This window comes from Gopherus evgoodei, chromosome 1 (genome assembly GCF_007399415.2).
Source record: "Gopherus evgoodei ecotype Sinaloan lineage chromosome 1, rGopEvg1_v1.p, whole genome shotgun sequence".
Lineage (NCBI taxonomy): Eukaryota > Metazoa > Chordata > Testudines > Testudinidae > Gopherus > Gopherus evgoodei.
This window is the reverse complement of record NC_044322.1, coordinates 130,581,977-130,604,044: the sequence shown is the minus strand read 5'-3', so window position 1 is coordinate 130,604,044 and position 22,068 is coordinate 130,581,977. Positions and strand designations below refer to the sequence as shown.

Sequence of the window (22,068 nt, the reverse complement as noted above, 5' to 3'; positions counted from 1 at the left end):
TAACATCATCCCGGTTAATGTTGTTTTGTTGTTACTTCGCTGATCAATTAGAGAACATGCTTGTTTAAAGTTGTGCAATGCTCCCTTCTAACGTCGTCTGGCAGCCGCCTGCTTTGTCCACTGCTTGCAGGAAGAGAAGCCCGTTGCAGCTAGTTGGTGGGGGCTTGGAATCAGTGTTGACTGGCAGCCTCCTATCAGCTCCCTGCTCCCCTAAGTTCCCTGTGCAGCAGCTGCCCAGCAGGCTAATTGCTGGCATTCAGCTGTCCCTCCCCCCACTGCCATGTGCTGCTCCTATCCTCTGCCTTGGAGCTGCTCCCAGAGACTCCTGCTTGCTGTATAGCGGGAGGGGGGAAGTGGGGAGCTGTCAGGGTGTCCCCCCCCGCTCCTGCACCCCGCTTACCCCATCTTCCACAGAGCAGGGGGTGCACACAACAGGGTTCAGGATGGAGGGAGCTTCCAGGCAGCAGCTGCAGTCTCAGCAAGCTGATCTAATTAACAAGGCAGTGTACTTAAGATTGGGGTCAGCTACTTAAATGGGAAATGTGCATCTCTCTCTCTCTCTCACACAGGGCGTGTGTCTCTGTCTGCGATGCTCTTCCCTCCCTCCATGCCTGCTGCCTTGTAGAGTGAGGCTACATTAACAACCAGTTAACCCTGGAGGGCTCAGCCAAATGCTAGCTCATCATATAGCAGTAAGGCATTCCCTGGGAAATATCCCACCCTCTGACTCCTCCACTCAACCCAGCTTCACAATCATCATGGCTGTGTACCAGTTGTAAACTGTCTGTTTAAAACTTATACTGCATGTGCATGTGTATATATATATTCTTTTGTCTGGTGAAAAAAAATTTCCCTAGAACCTAACCCCCTCATTTACATTAAATCTTACGGGGAAATTAGATTTGCTTAGCATTGGTTTGCTTAAAGTCACATTTTTCAGGAATATAACTACAATGTTAAGTGAGGAGTTACTGTACTCCATTAGAGGCCTTATCAGTGCTAAGAGATGGAAGAAATGCTTCTCGTGTCTTGCTGACACTATGGCTAATACATCCCAGAATGATGTTCCTTTTTTTTGCAACAATATTACGTTATTGGCTAACACAATATGAATATAATTCTATGAATTGAAATTCTTCACAAAGCTTGGTCTACCAAAGAACAAAATTAGCCGACTAATTCAGGTTGGATGAGTAGGCAAAGACTGACTAGCAAGAGGTTTGACAAGAATGCTCCTTGACCATTGGTCTGAACCTGTAATATCCAATGACATCTGACCAACCAGATGGCCTTTGAATGGACAATAATAGTGTGGTCTTTGATAGTAATATGGCCCATAATGTGTGAAGCAGCATGGGGCCCCCCTGTGCCAGACAACCTCAGCCTCTCCCATTGAGGTTGGGGGTGTCCCAAGTGAACTGATGGATAAGAATTCTCAAAGACATTTCTAAATTACATCACTAAGTTAAAGGTTTGGAATCAGTATTTTTCACAAAAAGGATCAATTAATTGTTTTTGATGTGTGGTTGTTCTTGTAATGAGAGCTGCTAATAATTTCATTTAGATTTTTAAAACTCATAACTTGGGTATTATTCTCCCTTTATCCTGTGTCTCAGTACTAGAGGCAATGTAACACTGAGATTAGTAGATTCTTCCCCTCTGTCTATGCAGATTAATATATCTCAGTGAATTGTATTCCCCTTTCTATCAGTCATTTATGTTTTCATGATGCACTGTTTTGATTTTATTGGCATTTCATTTCAGTTTAATTTGCCATGGCAAGGCCCTTAAAAATATTCATATTGACACTCACAGTTTTGGTACTGGAAGCAACCTACTATGAGGTAGGGAGAGAGGGCAAGGAAGCCGTAAAAGTGCTGGTTTAACTTATTGTCTAATAAAAAAATAAGAAGTTGATCTCGTTCATGCTAGACAAGTCAGTAAACATTTCTATTACACACAAAAATGAAGCTTATGTTTTCCCGCCTTCCTCTTCTTTGTCTAAAAGTAGCAGTTTCCTTTGTATTACTAAAACCCTGATTTGTAATAGAGAAACTGAACTGTTGCTAGTGCAATCAGCTTGACATTTATCAACAGATTTTTACTTATAGTGCAAAAAAACCCATTAGGATTGTTATTTCTTTGTAATATATACTGTGCTGTTTTGTATTCCAGAATGTTTACAAGGCACACAGGAATTTGCTGCACAGCGTGTGCAGTGTATTTCCCATTTATATTAATGGAATGATGGTCTCAATAAGAGCAGAATAGGCCTCTGAGTTTGCAACATGCAACAGTACCATGCGACCAGAAACACACTCTTTTTTTGATGAATGCTCTCCTTATAATTACGTTGTCATAGTGATGCATTTTTAATAGCACTAATTCTTATGCCAGTAAAGTTCCAGAGCAGCAGCTCTTCACATTTTTTACAGTATTCCTTTATGTAAATTGTTAACTTTAACAGAGAAGAGCAATCCATAGTACAGAAGTACCAATCTCTTAGCATCAGCAGAACTATAGCATTTGATCAAGTTAAATTAGGCCAGAGCATATTCTGACAAATACAGTGACCAGAACATTACACAAAACCTTAGACAGCCTAGTCTTCAAAAGCAGAAACTACATTGTCATTGATTATGATCTTTTAAAGTGTAAACATTTAATGATTTAGGATCCCGAGCACTTAAGATGACATCTAATTAGGCAAAAAGACTGGTTAAATACTAGGAATTAGAATTTTTCAAAGGTGTAGCTTCAGAATATTAATATGTGTGGGCAGAGCCCTCCAGCATCACTGAGATTCAAGAGCTTCTACAAAAGCCCTTTGTAGTACTGAATGTTCAGAGACAAGTTTATAATGGGCCATGCGTTCCCCAACCCTCAGCCACCTCAGTTCCTTCTATTAAACCTCAGAGTCCTAGAGCGCAGTAGGGATGGTCAGCAGTTAGCGTGAATATGTTGACAGCCAACACTCTCAATGAACCACAGTTACTGCAAATCAACCTTTCTTCTTAGAGATGATCTCTGCATATTCCCATTTGTCAGAATCTACTTACCATTACAAACCCCAAGAAGGTGGGTTCAGGAGTTCTAATTGCTGTACTGCCCTCCCAAAGTGAGCATCAGACCTAGATGCCACATTGAGAAAGGTGCTATGTAAACATATGAGCAGAACTGGTAGCAGCCCTGCAGCTTTCTAAGATGGAAACAGTATGGAGGCAGGCCACTGAGTTTGCCAGAACCCTAGCAAAGAGATGGTCAGGTTTTCAGTTAAAGCATAACATGTCTCAATGCATAATCTGATCCACCTTGACAGGCACTGCATCGAAATTACATTCCCCTTACATTGGCTCCCAAAACCTACAAAACACTTTAACACCTAATGCCTTAGTCTTATCTAAATAAGAACAAACAATAATTTTAAAAGAAATGTAAAAGAATCCAAACACAATTTTCTCCCCAGGCAGAGGACAGGAAAAAAGAAGAGAACCACATATGGCAGATTCTAGTCAAATCATTTGACACACTAGTAAGAGCCACTTCGATACACAGTAGTGGGCTCAGTATAAGAACCTCATATAAAATAGCACAATAGACTACTAATACTCTAGATAGGGTATGGAACCTAGCTTCCCTTGGTTGACAATGGGGTTTTAAGAAGAAAACACAGCCAAATGGCTTGGTTTTGGTGGACCTCAGAAACGGATTTGTAAAAGGATGCAGAGCAACTTTGTCTTGGTGAAATACAGTGAAGGGAAGATCAGCCATCAAAATATGCAGCTCATTCATAGGCTCTCTGACTCTACTCTGTATTATTTGGAGATCAATCCAATTAAGCATCTGGGTGTTGAGGATATATATATCCTAAATATCCATTTGGCTATCAGTCTGAAAAGGCTACTGTACTAAGGATTCAGTCTTTTGTTGCAGTGTTTTTAGTTTATTTAAGAAAGAAAATCAAATGATTTATCTTTATTTTCCTTTTGTCCAGATAGGTACTAAATGTCTCCCTCCTTCTGGTAAAACCTAGATCTGCAGTAATTCAAGCATCTTCCACAGCTGCAGCTGGCTAGAGGGAAGACGGTGGAGATCCATACAGGGCTCTTTTGTATTAGCACTAGTTTCCTGAGCCTCTCTCTATGTACAGAAAAGATCTGGCTGTTATCCTTTTCTTGGAAGTTCTTGTCAAATAAAGCTTGACCAGCTCCATTCTGGTGCACAGGCACTATACACAGTCACATGAGACTTGCAACCCTTTAACTAAATTTAAACTAGCCATAGATGTGAGTGCATACACAGGATATTTTGCATGCTAACATTCTGGAACCTTCAATGCTCAATCCTTACAAAACTTTTGCACTTGGACAAATGATGCTTGAAGCTCTTCCTTTTGGACAAACGCAATCCCTAGCAGGAGCAGCCATTACGGACAGGGCAGAGTTTACGAGGCTGAAGCATATTTTCTAAAGAGTACATAAAATACAAAGACAAGAAAGAAACGAATACTCTGATACTTGCATACATTTCATTTTTGTTATGCAGGCTTGGGTTTGTGCCCACATGCAAACCACAATGCAGAAGGGTAAAGTTAAGTGAGTATGATAGGATAGCATTTTATAGTTTTCTAGGCCTTTTTTAAGGATACCCTTGAACTAATTTGCCCTTTCTTTTTTTTATAATCCAGTAAACCTTTTAAAATGTATTCTTTTAAGTGTATTTCCAGCTAAAGTTCTTCTCATCAGCTATTGACTTCCCATTCTCCTGGTCACTTCTATCTAACTTCTATTGTCTCTGGAATCACCTTGCTCCATTTACACTGGAGACACAGGCAAAACAACATTCCTTTGTTTATACAAGTCTGCCCCCACAACATATTTTAGGAACATTTTTCCAGTACGCATGCATCACTCTTTACACACCACCTGTACATACACCACACAATGATATTCATGAGCAGCACATCATCTGTTTTTATATGATACTTTACTTATAGTACAACAATTGTATACACAATCAGCTGATTCAGCTGCTTATTTTGGGGGTCAGACCCCCTCTTTTCCCCTTGGGGTGTCTGGACCTGATTGTCACAAATGGTAATAATAAAATTCAGAATTGCATATGAAACTAGTGGTCAAAATGCCAATAAGAGATGTTGGGAACACTTAAAGAGCACTAATTAATAATATACTGTATTTTGAACATATCAGGCGCTTCTTACAAGATCAGAGAACTGCCACAGAGAGCTACTGAGAAATCAGAAGTGAGGGAAAATACTATATTGTGCCAGGTGAGTGCCCATAGCAATGCTGATAACATCAGCTGCATACTAGAGCAACAAGCTAGAGGAGTACATAGAGTCTCTTTCTATACAACAGTAACATGTTGGAGTGAGATAAGCAATGTGAAGGACCTTTTACTGGCTTGAGCAAAGATCTTTATGGATGCTGCTCTATTGTCTCCACAGAAAGGTATTTATGAAGAGCTGGGATTGGAAAGAGTGGTATCAATGACAACTGAACACTCCAGAGAAACTGACACAAAAGGGAGAGAAGAAGACTGTTTAGCTACACCTGCTTGTGCTCTGCATGATACTCTGCATGATTGTCAAGCTGCTACTACACTTCCATACAAAGTGACATCAAGTAAACTTTATGGCCAGATTCTGCCTAGCTCTGTTTTGCTATGCAGCATGGAGGGAGGATGCAAACAGACTTCTCGCCATCCTTGTATGGCACATCTTAGTACTAGGAAAAATTGCAGTCCATGAATTCTGGGAATAAGAGAGTCTGCTCTATTTTAGTCACTAAAGAAGTTGGGAAGATAAGGGGCCATTGCTCCAACCCTCTCCACTCACCCTTCTTCCCCAAAGGACACCAAAGCTGACTCTCCACTCATCCTTCTTCCCCAAGGGACTGCAAAGCTGACTAGCTGCTCAGGAGAAAGAGCGAGAACTCCATCCCACAAAGATGTATGGTGTGACCCGGCGGTGCCTAGGACAGCCGTCACTGGAAATGCCATAGTCAGGGCAGGCTGCAAAAGGGAGAGCAGATACTCACAAGACTGGTGGGTAACGCTGAGTTAAACTCCCCAACCAGTCACAAATAATGCTTCTGATCCCACACTGGTCATCAAGAAAAGAAATCACACAGCTTCTTTATTGCATTCAAGGTCTCTGGCTCCCAATCAGCACCAAGGTCCAGTATAGTGAAAAGTTATTTTAAAACTCTGCTCATTATACAAAATGTTTTTCTGATCTCAAAGGGCCAGCCACCTTGTCTGGTCAATATTAGGTTGGATCTTATCCAAAATACCATGCTGCCAGCCAATTCTTTAGTGTCTAAAACTAAAGGTTTATTACAAAGAAAGAAAAAGAAGAGAGTTGCTAAATGGTAATGCAACCACATAATACAAAGACTTCATAGTCCATATACTAGGTTCTAAACAGTATTGGTGAATTTGGTGGCTTGAAAGTCCCTCTGGAACACATCCATAGCTTGGATGGGTCATTCAGTCCTTTGTACAGAGCTTCAGTTTGTAGCAAAGTTCCTCCAGAGGCAAGAAGCAGGACTGATGACAAGAAGTAGGGCTGAAGACAAAATGGAGAAGATGCAGCTGCCTTTTATAGGGTTTTGCCATGCATTTTCTTTGTTCCAAACACAAGCTACCCAGCACATAGCCTGGAAGCCTAGGGTTCCCAGGTGTCCAGTTTTTGACTGGAATACCCAGTCAAAAAGAGACCATGGTGGCTCCAGTCAGCACCGCTGACTGCACCATTAAAAGTCTGCTTGGCCTGGGGCTGACAGGCTCCCTACCTGGCTCTGTGTGGCTCCCCAGAAGTGGCGACACATCCCTGCAGCCCCTAGGCAGAGGGATGGTCAGGGGAGCTCTGTGCACTGCCCCCACCCTGCGTGCCAGCTCTGCAGCTCCCATTGGCCACCTAAGAGCCAAGAGACATGCCAGCCACTTCCGGAAGCCACCTGAGGGTAAGCACCACCCACAGCCTGCATCCCCTCCCGCATCCCAACCCCCTGCCCCAGCCCTGAGCTCCCTCCCTCACCTAAACTCCCACCCAGAGCCCACACTCCACACCTACTCCTGCATCACAACCTGCTGCCTCAGCCCTGAGCCCCATCCCACACCCAAACTATCTCCAGGAGCCTGCACCCTCTCCCACACCCCAACCCCCTGCCCCAGAGCTCCCTCCCACTCTCTGAACCCCTTGGTCCCAGCCCAGAGCCCCCTCCTGCACCCCAAACCCCTCATCCCCAGCCCCACCCCAGAGCCCACATCTCCAGATGGAGCACTCACCTCCCCCCTGAACTCCCTACCCCAGCCCTGAGCCCCCTCCCACACCCTGATCTCCTAATTTCTGGTCCCATCCTGGAGCCCACACCCCCAGATAGAGTTCTCACCCTCTCTCGTACTCCAACCCCCTGCCCCATCCTGGTGAAAAGGAGAGAGTGAGTGAGGGTGGGGAAGAGCATGTGAGTGAGTGGAGGTGAGGCTCAGAGAAGGGGTGGGGAAGAGGTGAGGCCTTGGGGAAGGGGTGGAGGAAGGGTGTTCAGTTTTGTACAATTAGAAAGTTGGCAATCCTATGCAATCCTTAGAATTCTGTCCTTGGGCATGCCCCTGCATGCCTTGCTGAGTCATAAGGTGTAGCCCCTGACTTTTTCAAAGAGTTCACTGTACAGCTGATGTCCCTTGATGGACCATAAAGCAGGCTGGGCAGTGCTGCCGCCAGTCTGTCTGGGGGTGTCGCCCAGATGCACAGCACAAGTTTGGAAATACAGATATACCCTATATATCTATAACTCATAATATGAAGGTAATACAAACATATTAAAAAGATTATCAGACTTGTCAAATTATAACATTTTTGCAGATACCTCACATGAGATCTCTGGCATGATTCATTGCAAATTTATAATACTGGTATCAGCAATATCATAAAGTGTCCCACATACTCCATACAGCATCACACATGATAGTGAGCAAACAACCTCTACAGACCTGGGAACTCTGAGAAACACACTGCGTCCCCTGCTCCTTGTAGGGTAGTGCAGTTATACCCTGTCCTGGATGTGGTGCTGTACCTAAATGGTATAATCACATCTTCGTGTTGCATGATTGAGCATTACAATACCCTTTTGTTCCATGATCGTGTACTGGTTCTCAAATACACCACTTCATGCATTTCTTTCCTAAAGCCTTACTTAATGTGCAGCATCTTGATATCTGTTTTTAATTGCCTCAGTCCTGTCATTTTCCAGGATATTCATTCATCCCCATATGCAATCCAAGGTGATTATGGAAAGTTTTGGGTAAGATGTATAGATGATTATTCATACTAAACTTCCAAATGATTTGAGGTTTACGAATCAGAGTCTTAAATCCACCTCTCCTGACAGGCTAACAAACCTGCTGAAAAGCACTGAAATTGACAGCATGCATGGTGAAGCCCAGTGCAAAAGGTTTGTGTCATGTCAACATTCTGAAGCCTTTTTATAATTTGTCACCATGAGTGTCAACTGACCTGGGACAAGTATTGCATATTGTCACCTAAATGAGAAAGTGACTCCTTCAGCACAGGGATTTTTATAGGAAGGGCAACAGGTTGACATTATGCCACCATGAAAACTTAGCTAATAAAAAGAAATAGATGAATGAGCGATGTTTAGTTCTTTGGCCTTCAAAGCACAATTATAGTTTCATAAAAGCATGAAAAGTCTCATAATTCACTTGGGATTTGTGACTTTGTCCCAGTGGTTCCTTTATACTTTGTTGCTTTCAATAGTAAAAATTGTCCAGTTGGCATAATACCCACTAAGCTGTCCAGCAAACATTCCTATTAGCAGTACATTTTATTTAAAAAGTAATATCTGGCTCTGACTCAAATGTAACATCGTGTAACAGAAACTCTGCTCTAAACAAATAAAAATAGAAAATATACTCAGTTACTGTAGGTCTCAGCACTGATATAAAACATTGTTGTGCAGCATCAAATTAATGTCAAATAATAAATTGGCTGTGTAGATAGATGTGTTTTCTAGATAAAAAAGGAGAAAGGTATACAAAAGATGAAGAAAAAACAGCACTTTAAGCAATTTATTTGTAACCATAGCCTGAGGCTTTTTTCTGATTCTTTTCAAGTTGCAATAAAAATTATATGAAATATTTAAAATGTGAACAGGCAAGTTTACTTACTGTTTCCTGGATGCCAGCGCACTGCATTTAAATATGCATTACAGTAATGGAAGAGAAATTCATGCTCGGATCGGAGAATTTTCCCTTGAAGCAAGGGCATCAGATCATGTCCATCAATAATTCTGAATAAGAAAGTATTTCAAAGTCAGGAAGAATAACACAAGCTTTTCCTGGCTGAGAAAAAACTAACTATGCATTTCTATTTCCTAATAGACAGTGCAAGTGCCATTCCACCATGAAGGCCGGAGTGTTAGAACTGGCCTAGTTTTCAGGACTTGAAGGGAAACAACAAATTGGTGAATCTGGAGCAAAACCTGCTGGCATTTTTTCTCCAGTTCTACATTATTCACAGAAATGTTAATTTTGCATTTTGCCTTTTGCAGATAGTTGGCTTTCCTATCTCATTCTCTCTATTTTTGGTCTAAAAATAATTGAGCTGTATGTGAGTAAATTTCTGGAACATGGGCCTCTAGATACACAGACACATATAGCCATTAATGCTGCTTAAAAGAGTAGATTTGCTGTGGTAGCTGTGGGACAGGTAAGTGAAATCTTCAACACATGCCATTGGCTCTGTCCTAGTTTTTATGGTTAGGGACATTCAGGGCACTACCTGAATGTCTTCTATATGTTAAACTAAATATGAATGCAATGATTCCAAAGTTGAAATGAATTATTTTCAGAATACATGTTAAGGGATGAACTGCATGGTCACCAAATAAAAATAGTCCTCTAACAGCTGCTGGACATATCTGATCATGCTTTGAAGGAATCCATCCATTTAGATGGGAAAGGAGTTATATAATCAGCAAAACATGACTGTTTCTGTTCATTAAGCTATCAAGTTGCTAGAATGAACTGACAGGAAAGAAAATAATCACAATCCACAGTTTTGGCATTGTGTGAATTACAAGTTTTACAACAGTTTTTAGAAGAGATTAATTCACGCACATACATAGATCAGCAAGGCTATTATTCTTTCAGCTTTTTGAAAGACATCCTGTAAAAACAGTTTTTAAAACAGTTGAACTTTTAAGCTTCTAACATTTTAATTATTGTGCAATTCCCTGTTATTACAACCAATGCTTGAAAAAATTGCCAGGTAATTACTGGGAAATTAAACCTACTGGCCAGAAACTGATGAGAAAAGTTTGGAAATCATGGACGACCACCACTATGGTGAGCTAAGTACTCACCCCTAGCTAATGAGGAGGGAGAAGATACTGGGGCTTCTACTACAATGTAGTCCCTGGCTTCCATGTAGGGTTCCATTTCTGATATTGCTCCCTGGCTAGGAAGTGTCTGATAAAATTAGAAACTCCTTTCCTACACCCTAGGGTTCTCCGGTCTGATTCACGGAATCAGTCATGAGATAGCTCATTGAGATAGGAGCAGAGACAGGCTGGAACAGGGGCTGACTATCATAGAAACAGACACAGGTTGCAGGACCTTTTCATACCCCTTTGCGACAGAAGTTTTGCCAACATAAATGTTAGTGTAAACATAGCCTCAGTGAGAACCCAGTGATGACTCATCAAATGTAGACCGACTCAGAGGTAACACATTGTACATGGGTGAAAATCTCCTGATTCGGTTCCTTAACTATTTTTTGGTTGCTACAAGGAAGGATGAGGATAGGAGAAGAAAGTGCTTCTGCTACCCTCCCTCTCCAGCCTCTTTGCTAAGGATGTGTGTTTCTTTTCTAATTAATCCCTTTTCTACCTGATCCCCCAGGGCCTGCTGCCTTCAGTCAGAAGGGGGTGATCTCTGCTATATTTCCCACCCTAGAACCTCATTTTCGGGTCTTCCTCTCTGAAATGTAGCTTTTCCCAGATCTAAAGCTATTTGTTGGCTTTTTTTGCTGGAAAGACTTCAGAGGACAGCTGGTGAATGATCCAGTCACTGGGGTGCTTCATGCTAGTCACAATAACCTGTTTTGAGCTATTGTAGAACAGTAATTATGGCATGTAGTTCTTTCCACTTCTCCTCACCTAGAAGGACTGTGGTGGCAACAAAGCAATTTGATGGCAGAGGTTAAAGCAGATAAAGTGGTGGTGGGGGCATCATGGAAAAAGAGGAAAACCAAACCAAAACCAAAAAAAAAAACATTGCTAGGGGCTTAGTGTCCACTCCGAGAGCATGAGATCTATGTCCTTAAAATCTGCACACATCAAGACCACCAGGCATCTGACAGAGTGATTGTTTGTAATGGATGTCCCAGGGCAAGCCTGTAATTTTTCATATCCTATACCTGTCTTGTCTGTTTCTACAAGCACTCAATAAATCATCAGCAGCAGAGTGTATCCTCACTGAGCTGTGAAGAAATACCAGTCTGTTGTGTCGGCTGGTACTCATTTTTGCCATGTAAAATTAAAAAGTGACCCTGCTTTATGGAACTCAGATTAGCTTGAATATTCTAACAACATATGATGAACTAATTCTGCAGCTATCTAATTTGAGTTTTAAGGGACAGTTAAAAATAGTCACTTCATAAAGTAGTTCTGGATGCCAGTTGTGATGTTCCTTCCTATTTTCCCCATGGAAAATATTACATTTTTTTTTCACTTTGAAAGTCATAATTAATTGTGAACATCATTTCACGGATAGTGTCAGATAAGCTGTATAACTGAATACTAATAAACTCCAATCAATCTCAGATGGTTAAGATGACTGTGCAGGTGCATAGGGGGAAATATGCCCCTTCAAAAGCTAGCTTGGCCTTGAGTTTCGCCACACAGGGGTTGAGGTGCTACAAGTCAACTAGCCTGCGCAGGTAGGGGAGAATAATGGGGGACAGGTGGGGAATGGATAGAGATTTTAATGTGCCCCCTCATCACACCAGCCAACAGAACTCATAACAGAGCTCATATGGCATGTTGTCAGGTATTAATTTATTTGTGCTATAGGTCACAGAAAATTACTTTCCCTGAGGAGCAAAGGGAGAGGAGGGAGGGAATTGTGACCCCCTGAACCACATTTCCTTCTCTGGGATTGTCCTGAGACAACGAAGCAACATGCTTCTCCTTAGTAAAGGCCATGTCCTAGTGACATAATCTAGCCCAGAACTTCAGTACATCAGACACTCACACTTGATCTTGGGAACCAAATTTTGCAGCTTCCAAAAAATGTTTCTCAATTTGCTCTGGAATTCTGCAGGAAGATATTTGCACTGATTAAGTTCCTGGCAATGAATGATCTGAGAAATGGCTATCAATTTATTATGAGTGATTTCATTAAGCAAAGGTTAATTTTAAAAGTCTAAGAAGAAAATATGGGGTCAGACCCTGGCCCCTTTGGAATCATAGGCAAAACTCCCATTGATTTCAACCAGGATAGGATTTCCTGAAGTTTAAAGCAATTTATAAATTTGGATCCAGATTCTGCCACTCTCATTCATTCTTATTCTTAGAAGCATCCCATTTGGCCTAATAATAAGTAATCATAAGTTATGCTTGATGTATTAACTCTGAATTACTTTGTCTTATTTTGCTTTATTTTATTATTTGTATTTATTATTTTGCCTAGAACCTCCAAGGAGGTACAGAAGGAAAGTTGCACTGAGTTTAGTTAAGTAGGTGCACACATTCATTTTACATGCCCAAAATGAGCACCGGAAGACAGACCAGTATTTCTCTAGAACTTCAAAGAAGAGCTTCTTCACTGCTGATGATTTACTGAGTGTATTTAGGAAAGGACACAACAGCTTTGGAACTGTATACTAGCACCTATGAACTGATCAAAAGAAAGGCAGGAACACAAACTAATTAAATCTACCTCTCATGACCAAGAAGGGAAATTAGAACATACTGTTTTCAACATTAAAGAGAAGTTGGATGAGCAAAATATTTAGCAGCCTTGAAGTCTAATGTGCCCTAGAAGTGATAGCCAGGGTATTAGTTCTTTCATCTCTTGACCAAGGACAGCATTAGTGGCAACTGGATCACAGAGAAGTTACAGGATGGTGGGAGACTTTCACATAAGATATTTTAATTTCTGTTTTCATATTTTTCACAATACCTTGTGTTACAGTTATTGGGCAAGCTAAGACTTAGGACCCCTTTCTATCTCTCTCAAGTGACAGGCTTTTCTTCCTGCACCTCACTCTGGGTAGAACCACATGGTCCAATAACCCTTAGACTGGATCTCTGGCCTGCAGCCTCTTTGTCTTCCAACAGTGTTAACTTGACAGGCCCAACTGAATTTGGCACCCGTAAGCCTTCTCCAGCTGGAGCCTGAGACAATGGCTGATCAATGACTTGAAAACAGCATCTTCAAAACAAAGTATTATTTATTTTTTCACCCATAGGTACATAGCACGCTGAGCAAAGGTAAAAATAGTGAATGTGGGAACCTGCATGGACATTTCTAAGCTTAATTACTAGCTTAGATCTGGTATCGCCGCCACCACCCTCAAGTACCACCTTTTTCCCTGGATAGTCTTGAGGGACTTCACCAATTCCCTGGTGAACACAGATCCAAACCCCTTGGATCTCAAAACAAGGAGAAATTAACCATCTCTTTCCCTTTCTCCCACCAACTCCTGGTGGATCCAGAGCCAACCCCCTTGGATCTAAAAAACAAGGAGAAATTAACCATCCCCTCTCCTTTCTCCCACCAATCCCTGGTGAGTCCAGATCCAATCCCCTTGTATCTAAAAACAAGGAAAAATCAATCAGGTATTAAGAAAAAGGCTTTTAATTAAAGAAAAGAAAGGTAAAAGAAAATCCTCTGGGAGAGATTAGCATACCAGCTACTCTCACAGACAACAGATTCAAAACACAGAGGATGTTCCCCTGGGCACAAATTTAGTTACACAAAAAAAAATACCCAATTTGATTCTACCTCTATTTGCATAAAACAGGTTACAAAGAAATAAACATAAACCTATTTATTCCTTTCTAAAACTTACTACTCGGATAAGAAGCTGGTTCCTTGATCTTTTTCACCCTGGCTGAAACTGAAACTCTAAATAAAGGGAAAACTTCCCTCCTTCCTTTTGAAACATCTTGTTCCCCCATTGGTTCCTCTGGTCAGGTGTTAGCTAGGCTAGGTGAACTTTTTAACCTTTTACAGGTAAAAGAGGCATTAACCCTTAACCATCTGCTTATGACACCCTTAATCTTTCTTTCTTTGTAAATTCTCCTCATCCCAACCCCTACCTCTGGCTGGGAGATGCAGACTGTCCTGCTTGCAACATGCTTTCTTCATCTCTGTGTGTCTCCTTGTGTGCCTGTCAGCTCTCATTGACACTCTCTGGGCAGCCCCTTTAGCTCACCCAACCCCTCTCCCTTTTCAAGGCCTGGGTTCCAGTAAAATTTAGCATCTCCCTTTGATCCTCAGCTTATCCTTTGTAAACTAAATCATTTTTAGCCTAGTGGAGACAGGTAAGGGATATTCTTCAATAAACAGCTTTTCCAACAACTTCCTACAGCTCCCATTGTCCACTGGGAACTGCAAGCAGCGGTACCTACAGATACTCAGGTAAACAAAGCGTCTCGCAGCCTGCCAAGGGCTTACCCTGAACAAGTCGTGAACCAAGTTTGGGAAACCCTGCCTTAGAGGAAGCTTCTACTGGTGTAAAAACAGTGTAACTCCATAAAAGTCAATGCATTACAGTGACTTAACTCAGATCAGAATGTGCTCCATAGCAGTGACCTTCATATATTTGCAATACTCTGCATTTATCTATTCTAAAAATTCTGCTGATCCATTTAATTTCTTTGAAGGCCTCATTGGTCTCACACTATAAAACTGCAAGAAGAGGACTGTTTCTTACAGAGCTACTCATTATTTTGTACAGGTGAGGGTTTAAAGGCAAAGAGTAGGAGGATGATCTAGAACGTGGAATCTGATCCTGCACTCATTGAACAGTACCTAGCTCTTTTACAGAACTGTCCATCCATAGATCTCAAAGCACTTTACAAAGGAGGTCACACTACCTCGGTGGACAAAGCACCCATTGATATGAGTGGTGCAGATTAGGGTTGTTGAGAGGCTGGATCACTTGCCAAGGGATCACCGAAGAGGAGACGGAAATTAATTATATGAACTAGTTCAGAAAAGGCACTCCAAAAGATTTCGTTGTCTTCATGCACAACATGGCTAGAAAATATACCACAACAGTGCTATGAAAAAGACACTTTACTATTGTAAACAATGGTAAAATAATGAAATTTCAAATCCAGACTTTTTCCATGCTTCTCTCCCACTAAATACAGACATAAAAGCTAGCAAAGAGAAGAAAGTGTCCATGAAAGATACTGTGTAGAATACAAGAAACTGTATACATACCTGTCTTTGGGTAATGGTATCCCTGCAAGTTTAACAACTGTAGGGAATATATCCATGTTACTTGTAGGCTCATCAATATGGACACCCGCCTGTACCATTCCTGGCCAGCGAAGAAGACCTGGCACACGAATACCTCCTTCCCAGTTTGTAGCCTTTCCACCTGAAAGAGTGAACATGGCGTTAACAGAAAGTAATTTCTCCTTCAGAAATGCCATTTAAACACCATTATTTTGTTTCCTCTTTACATGCCTCCCTCACAAACTGGTTATTTTATTTGCACTAAATGTACTATTCCTTTACTCAGCTGATTTTTCCATATATATATGACTGAGATATATATATATAGATAGATAGATATAGATATAGATATAGATACACACAGCTGAAATGCAAGAACAGCTGGAGGAAAAAAAATAATGCCTCATAAAAATTTTGCCTCGTTCACGTGGCACAAAGGCATGTGCAGAACGAATTCAAACCAGAAGTCAAAGTATAGATTTGTATAGGTCTGAAGCATGAACATCCGGAAAAGTTTTGCAGCATTTTATTATAATTGCTGCTGTCAGATTCATAGAGGGGGGAAAAGATTTTGGTATTGAATTCTGACATTAAACACATCAGGAAGATATGCAATGATTTCAAACACTTTCTGGATGTCCTGAAGATCTTTTTTTTTAGGTGACAACAATTATAATTCTATCATCCAAATGATCCGATTGAGTGCATTCAACACAGAACTTACAAACCCATATTTCCCTCTCTTAGATTGCATGATATCTATCACTGCCCCAGTCATCCAGTCCTCTCTTTCTAATGTGAAAGTCCAGCACATATTTATGATACAGACAACATACCTATCCATTACTTAATGAGATGTGATTGACACAAATCCATATGGAAAAGGTATCAAATATTGTAATTAATTGCTTACATAGTACCATGGATAGGCACAGTGCTCCAAAGTGTTTTAAAAATGAATATATGAACTTGGAAAAAGTTCCTGACCAGAAGAGTTTATCAGTCCTGCTCTTATTGAAGTCAGTGGCAAAGCTCTCAGATGACATGAGTTTTCAGGAGTGATTTGGTGGGTGTTGATTGAGAGCAGGCAGATCAACCCAGGTCCTCAGAATAAAGTGTGTTTACTGAAATCCAGTGTAGCTAAGTGTATAAACAAGATTAATATTTTGGATGCATTCATTGATGTGAATGGCATAGCCCCCGGTCAGGGGGCTACAGATACAGTCACCACTAGAATTGTCTATTATGATGATAAATTGATGTTTTCTGAAGTTTGGCCTCCTGTTTTCTATTGCATCGATCTTCCTGAGATGCACCAACTTCCACAAGGACAGTAGAATTTCAGACCAAGGTGGTAACCAGGGGCTCACTCATGAAAAAGGGTCTCTAGATCTCATAACAGTTTGAGGATCCTACAGGGCCTTTGCATGGGCTTAGCGGGCAATTAGTTAGAATATCATGATTATTTTCACAAAAGGGAAGCACTTCATGTATTTTCATCTAGATTCACAATCAGTTCCTGGATACCATCTGCTGTTCTGTGAACACTATTGAAAGCTTTATGGCCTCGTAGCTTCAACATTCTCTAAGGCAAATTGCCTTGCTGGCGTTTGTGTACTTATTTCTCAGGGCATTATTCCCACCACTTCAGATATCATGATGAGAATCATTGATCTGAGACTAGTGGTATCCTGACTTGCTCTGAAAAGATAAATATCAATGAAAAATTATAACGGATGGAAGGAGGACCTGGAACTTTACTCTCCTTCCAAAGGAGAGAGAATGACATGTGCAGAACCAGGGCCGGCTTTAGGGCGATTCCCCCGATACCCGGGAATCAGGCCCTGAACCCTCCACCGAAGTGCCACCAGAAACAGCGGCAATCAATCGCTGCTGCTGTCTTCAGCGGCATTTCAGTGGCAGCTCTTTCGAATCGGGCCCCGCACACCTTAAAGCTGGCCCTGTGCAGAAGCAATGTGTAGAATCAGAGTGGCCAGAGGAAGCAATGAGGCAAGTGTGTCAGAGGAAGAAAAAGAGTAGACCTATTAAAAAGAAATACTTCTGAAGAGAGTTGGGGCAAGTAGGACAAAAAAGATAAATTTTCTTCCTCTGTTCTTGTGAATTATTGAGTTGAAAAGCTGCTGAGAAATCTGCTGTTCACTCACCCAGGGAAGGGGCACTTTGCCTCTAAGTATATACAAAGGAGCCCAAGAAGCAAATGGGGCAGAACTGCTGCCTGATGCTTGCAGAGCTCCACAAGGATCAACTCTTTCCCCTGTCCTTTTCAACATCTACATGCTACCACTGGTGAACTGATCAAACAACATGTACTCAAATGCCTTTAACATGCATATGAACACTATCATCAAGAGGGCCCACTGCTTGGATGAGATTAGCTCTTGGATGAAGAACAGCTGGATGAAGCTGAACTCGAGCAAACCAGAGGTGATATTTGTTGGCAAAGGAAAGTATTTTTATGAGTTTGCAGCCACAGTGAAGTCTCTATTGGTTGACAATACACAGCCACAATTGGTCATGCAGTCCCACAGTCTCAGGCCATGTCTACATCTAAAATTTTGCAGCGCTGGTTGTTACAGCTGTATTAGTACAGCTGTATAGGGCCAGCGCTGCAGAGTGGCCACACTTACAACAACCAGCGCTGCAAGTGGTGTTAGATGTGGCCACACTGCAGCGCTGTTGGGCGGCTTCAAGGGGGGTTCCGGGAACGCGAGAGCAAACCGGGAAAGGAGACCCACTTCGCCGCGGTTTGCTCTCGCGTACCCCGGAGCCACCCAGCAAACCGCAGGGAAGGAGACCTGCTTGCTCGGGGTTCCGGGAACGAGAGAGCAAACCGGGAAAGGAGACCCGCTTCGCCACGGTTTGCTCTCGCGTTCCCGGAGCCACCCAGCAAACCGCAGGGAAGGAGACCTGCTTGCTCGGGGTTCCGGGAACGAGAGAGCAAACCGGGAAAGGAGACCCGCTTCGCCGCGGTTTGCTCTCGCGTTCCCGGAGCCACCCAGCAAACCGCAGCGAAGGAGACCTGCTTGCTCGGGGTTCCGGGAACGAGAGAGCAACCGGGAAAGGAGACCCGCTTCGCCGCGGTTTGCTCTCGCGTTCCTGAGCCACCCAGCAAACCGCAGGGAAGGAGACCTGCTTGCTCGGGGTTCCGGGAACGAGAGAGCAAACCGGGAAAGGAGACCCGCTTCACCGCGGTTTGCTCTCGCGTTCCCGAAGCCACCCAGCAAACCGCAGGGAAGGAGACCTGCTTGCTCGGGGTTCAGGAACGAGAGAGCAAACCGGGAAAGGAGACCCGCTTCGCCGCGGTTTGCTCTCGCGTTCCCGGAGCCACCCAGCAAACCGGGAAAGGAGACCAGCTTGATTACCAGAGGCTTCCTCCTTCCACGGAGGTCAAGAAAAGCGCTGGTAAGTGTCTATATTGGATTACCAGCGCTGGATCACCAGCGCTGGATCCTCTACACCCGAGACAAAATGGGAGTACGGCCAGCGCTGCAAACAGGGAGTTGCAGCGCTGGTGATGCCCTGAAGATGTGTACACCTTCAAAGTTGCAGCGCTGTAACTCCCTCACCAGCGCTGCAACTTTCTGATGTAGACAAGCCCTCAGAGTAGTCACTGACTAATTCAGAACTCTGAAGCTTGTCTCCTCAGCAACACAGGCTTCCATAAGCACATCAGACTTGTCCACCGTTCTCTATACCGGCTTCCCATAGATTATCCAATCGTGTTCAAGGTCTCAGTTCTTATCTTCAATGCACTTCATGGGCAGTGACTAGGATAACAAGACCATCTAAAGCTCTGGGACAAAGACTGTGCTTGACAACTACATACCTCTGCCACAATGGAACTCTCAACGATAAAAATAAAGCTCATCTGTACAAGAGACAGAACTTTCTCTGGGAGCTGGTCCAAGACTGGGGAATGTACATTCCCGGAACTAAGGGCATCACAAACCTCACTGCTTTCTGCTCCAATTTCAAGGTGCATTTCTTTGACGTTTCCTTCTCATAATCACATAGCAATGGGGGAACAAAGAACAAGTGACATATGTGTAGTCACATTACTTAATTCACTGACAGAAGGCACTTAGATACTATGCTGATAAGTGCAGTATAAGAAAACACAGAAAAGAATAGACATCATCCGTGCATTGCAGCCAGGCTACTTCCTCACTTGTTTCTGCCCAGACACAACCACCATTTTGCTTTCAGGAAACAGACAAACTGTTTAAGTCCTATGGAGGTTGAGAATAGACCACTGAACCAGAGTAATGAGTAGTTTCAACATGGGAACTAGATGCTAATGTAGCAGAATTTATTCTGCTATACAGATCTAGCTGTGTCCAGTGACAACATAAGCATTGCCATCTCTCATAATATGATCACAAACCTTGTGATATTTGATATTTTCTCAAAACTCCAGCTGCTTCAGTTGAGAAACTGCATGAGAATTTCAGCTTTCCTTTTAAAAGATACGTTTCCAGCCCTAGGATTGCAAAGAAAAGCTTGAAAATGCAAAGCACCCTAAAGGCTCAGAAACCAGGAGGCAAATGAAAAGAACCCAAACATATTATTTAAAAATAAAACTCATGATATTTTAGGGCCTGACTCATTATTTTTGAATTCTTGAGGTTGGCAGTACCAGAAAAGAGGAGGAGGCGCAGTCCATGAGTCCATATGCTGGCAGCACCTAGGCAGCGATATGCATTCTCACACAGAGACATATTTTCTCTCTTAAAGTTCTTTAAAAGTGTATTTAAAAGATGAACAAAAACAACTCAGGTTGTATTTTTATACATTGATGTTTACACTTTCTGAGTGACTATGGCCTTAAGCCTTATGATTAATAGCTGAAATTCCCCTTTTCCTCAGAAAAAAACTGTGGGTGCAGAAAAAGTACAGCTACAACTCTGTGTTGTCACCTACAGAGATCCCAAATTTCCATTTCCATTGAAAATGTATATTTTTCTCCCTTGCATAAACCTCTAATTCACATTGACTGCTATTGTTTAACTTTGTAAAGTATTTTGGGATAGAGTTTGTATGTAAGATGAATTAGGACATTCTGTGATTCTGTTGCACAGACTTAATATTTGGGCTTGGTTCTCTCAAAACTGTTGAAATCATCTCTCTCTCTCTCTCTCTCTCTCTCTCTCACTGGAGTTTAATCAGGGTAAACTTTTCTTCTTACTCATGCACATCAGGAAGTGGCCTCCCTCAGTCTATTTATTCTTTTGAATGAAGAGAGAATAAGCAGAAATGAATTACTTTACTCACCTGTAGTGGACTCTTGTTTCTGAATATCTAGGATAAAATGTGTGCTATTTCTGGTCTCAAACAGAACACCATTTTTAATGGCAAGACTATCTGCTAACCCCTCTGCTTTATCTATTTTCAGTGTTCTCTAAAGTGTTGGTTTATTTTTTTGTTTTGTTTTTTGTTCTGTTTTTAACTTGAATTGTCTCGGTTCTCATACAAGAAGAATTGACAAACAGAGATGGTGAATGAAAGCTGTCCTCAAAGCTGAGCCTCTTCTCAACAAATAGCCTTATTGCTCAGGATAGTGTATTCTGTTTGGAATGTCAGGATGGTTTGATCATTCCAGATGAACAATAGTAGAATAAATTAGAGACAGGGGATGAAGTCCTGGCCCACTGAAGTTAATTGAAAACTACCACTGACTTTGATAGGGTCAGTTTTTCACCTATTATTATTAACTTAAATTCTGCAGCAAAAATACCATAAACACAGTCAAATTGATTGCATGCTAGTTCAAAAACAAACAAACCCAAAAACTTGTTAATCAATAGTTTTAAGAAACACTGATGAAGAAGCTTATCCCTGTAGCAGATCACATTGCAGAAGACGTTGCTCAGGGGTGTGAAACACCCACACCCCTGAGCTAACATAACCCCTAGTATAGACAGTATTAGGTTAACAGAAGAATTCTTTCATAACCTAAGCTACCACCTCTTGAGTAGGTGGATTAACTATGCCGGCAGGCAAACCCCTCCATTACTGTAGTGAGAATCTATACTGAAGCACTGCAGCATTTCTAATGAAGTTTAAGTGATTGCTTCTTGGAACAGCTCCAGAGCACACTAATGGAAAGCTATTCTCAGCGTAGGGTATTTTACACTCGAGCTAAAGGTGTAATTTCTGGCTCAGATAGACAACCCATGCTAGCGTTCCTTAAGCTAGCATGCTAAAAATAGAAGTGGTAGCTGCATGGCCATGTGTTGTGGTATGGCTGGATACTCACCCTAAGTCCAAGAGTTTTTGGTGGGAATGTACTCGGGGCAGCTAGCCTATCCCACTGTCTGTGCCACTGCAGTGCCACTGCTATTTTTAGCACACATAGCTCAAAACCAAAATTAGTGCATGTATGTCTGCCTAGCAAAAGCTGTGCACAGAATAGCTTATCCAAACTCTCATGAATACAGCAGTGAAGGCAGTGCAGCATTGGCTTGAGAGTGGGCTAGCAAGCCAAGTACATAGCCAGGCCCTGTATCTGGCTTGTACTACCTGCCCTGAGAG

At 42.1% G+C, this 22,068-nt stretch overlaps 1 protein-coding gene across 5 annotated transcripts in view; it reads right to left on the bottom strand.

Moving 5' to 3' along the window:
• Positions 1–22,068, bottom strand: part of STS (steroid sulfatase) — a 182,845-nt gene that overhangs the window by 32,365 nt on the left and 128,412 nt on the right. For all 5 annotated transcript variants that reach the window (XM_030572287.1, XM_030572271.1, XM_030572280.1 and 2 more), the window contains 2 exons: positions 15,499–15,658; positions 9,208–9,329 (listed from right to left, as the gene is read on the bottom strand). In XM_030572287.1, coding sequence (XP_030428147.1) covers positions 9,208–9,329; positions 15,499–15,658 — 282 coding nt within the window. The remainder of the gene's footprint in view (positions 1–9,207; positions 9,330–15,498; positions 15,659–22,068) is intronic.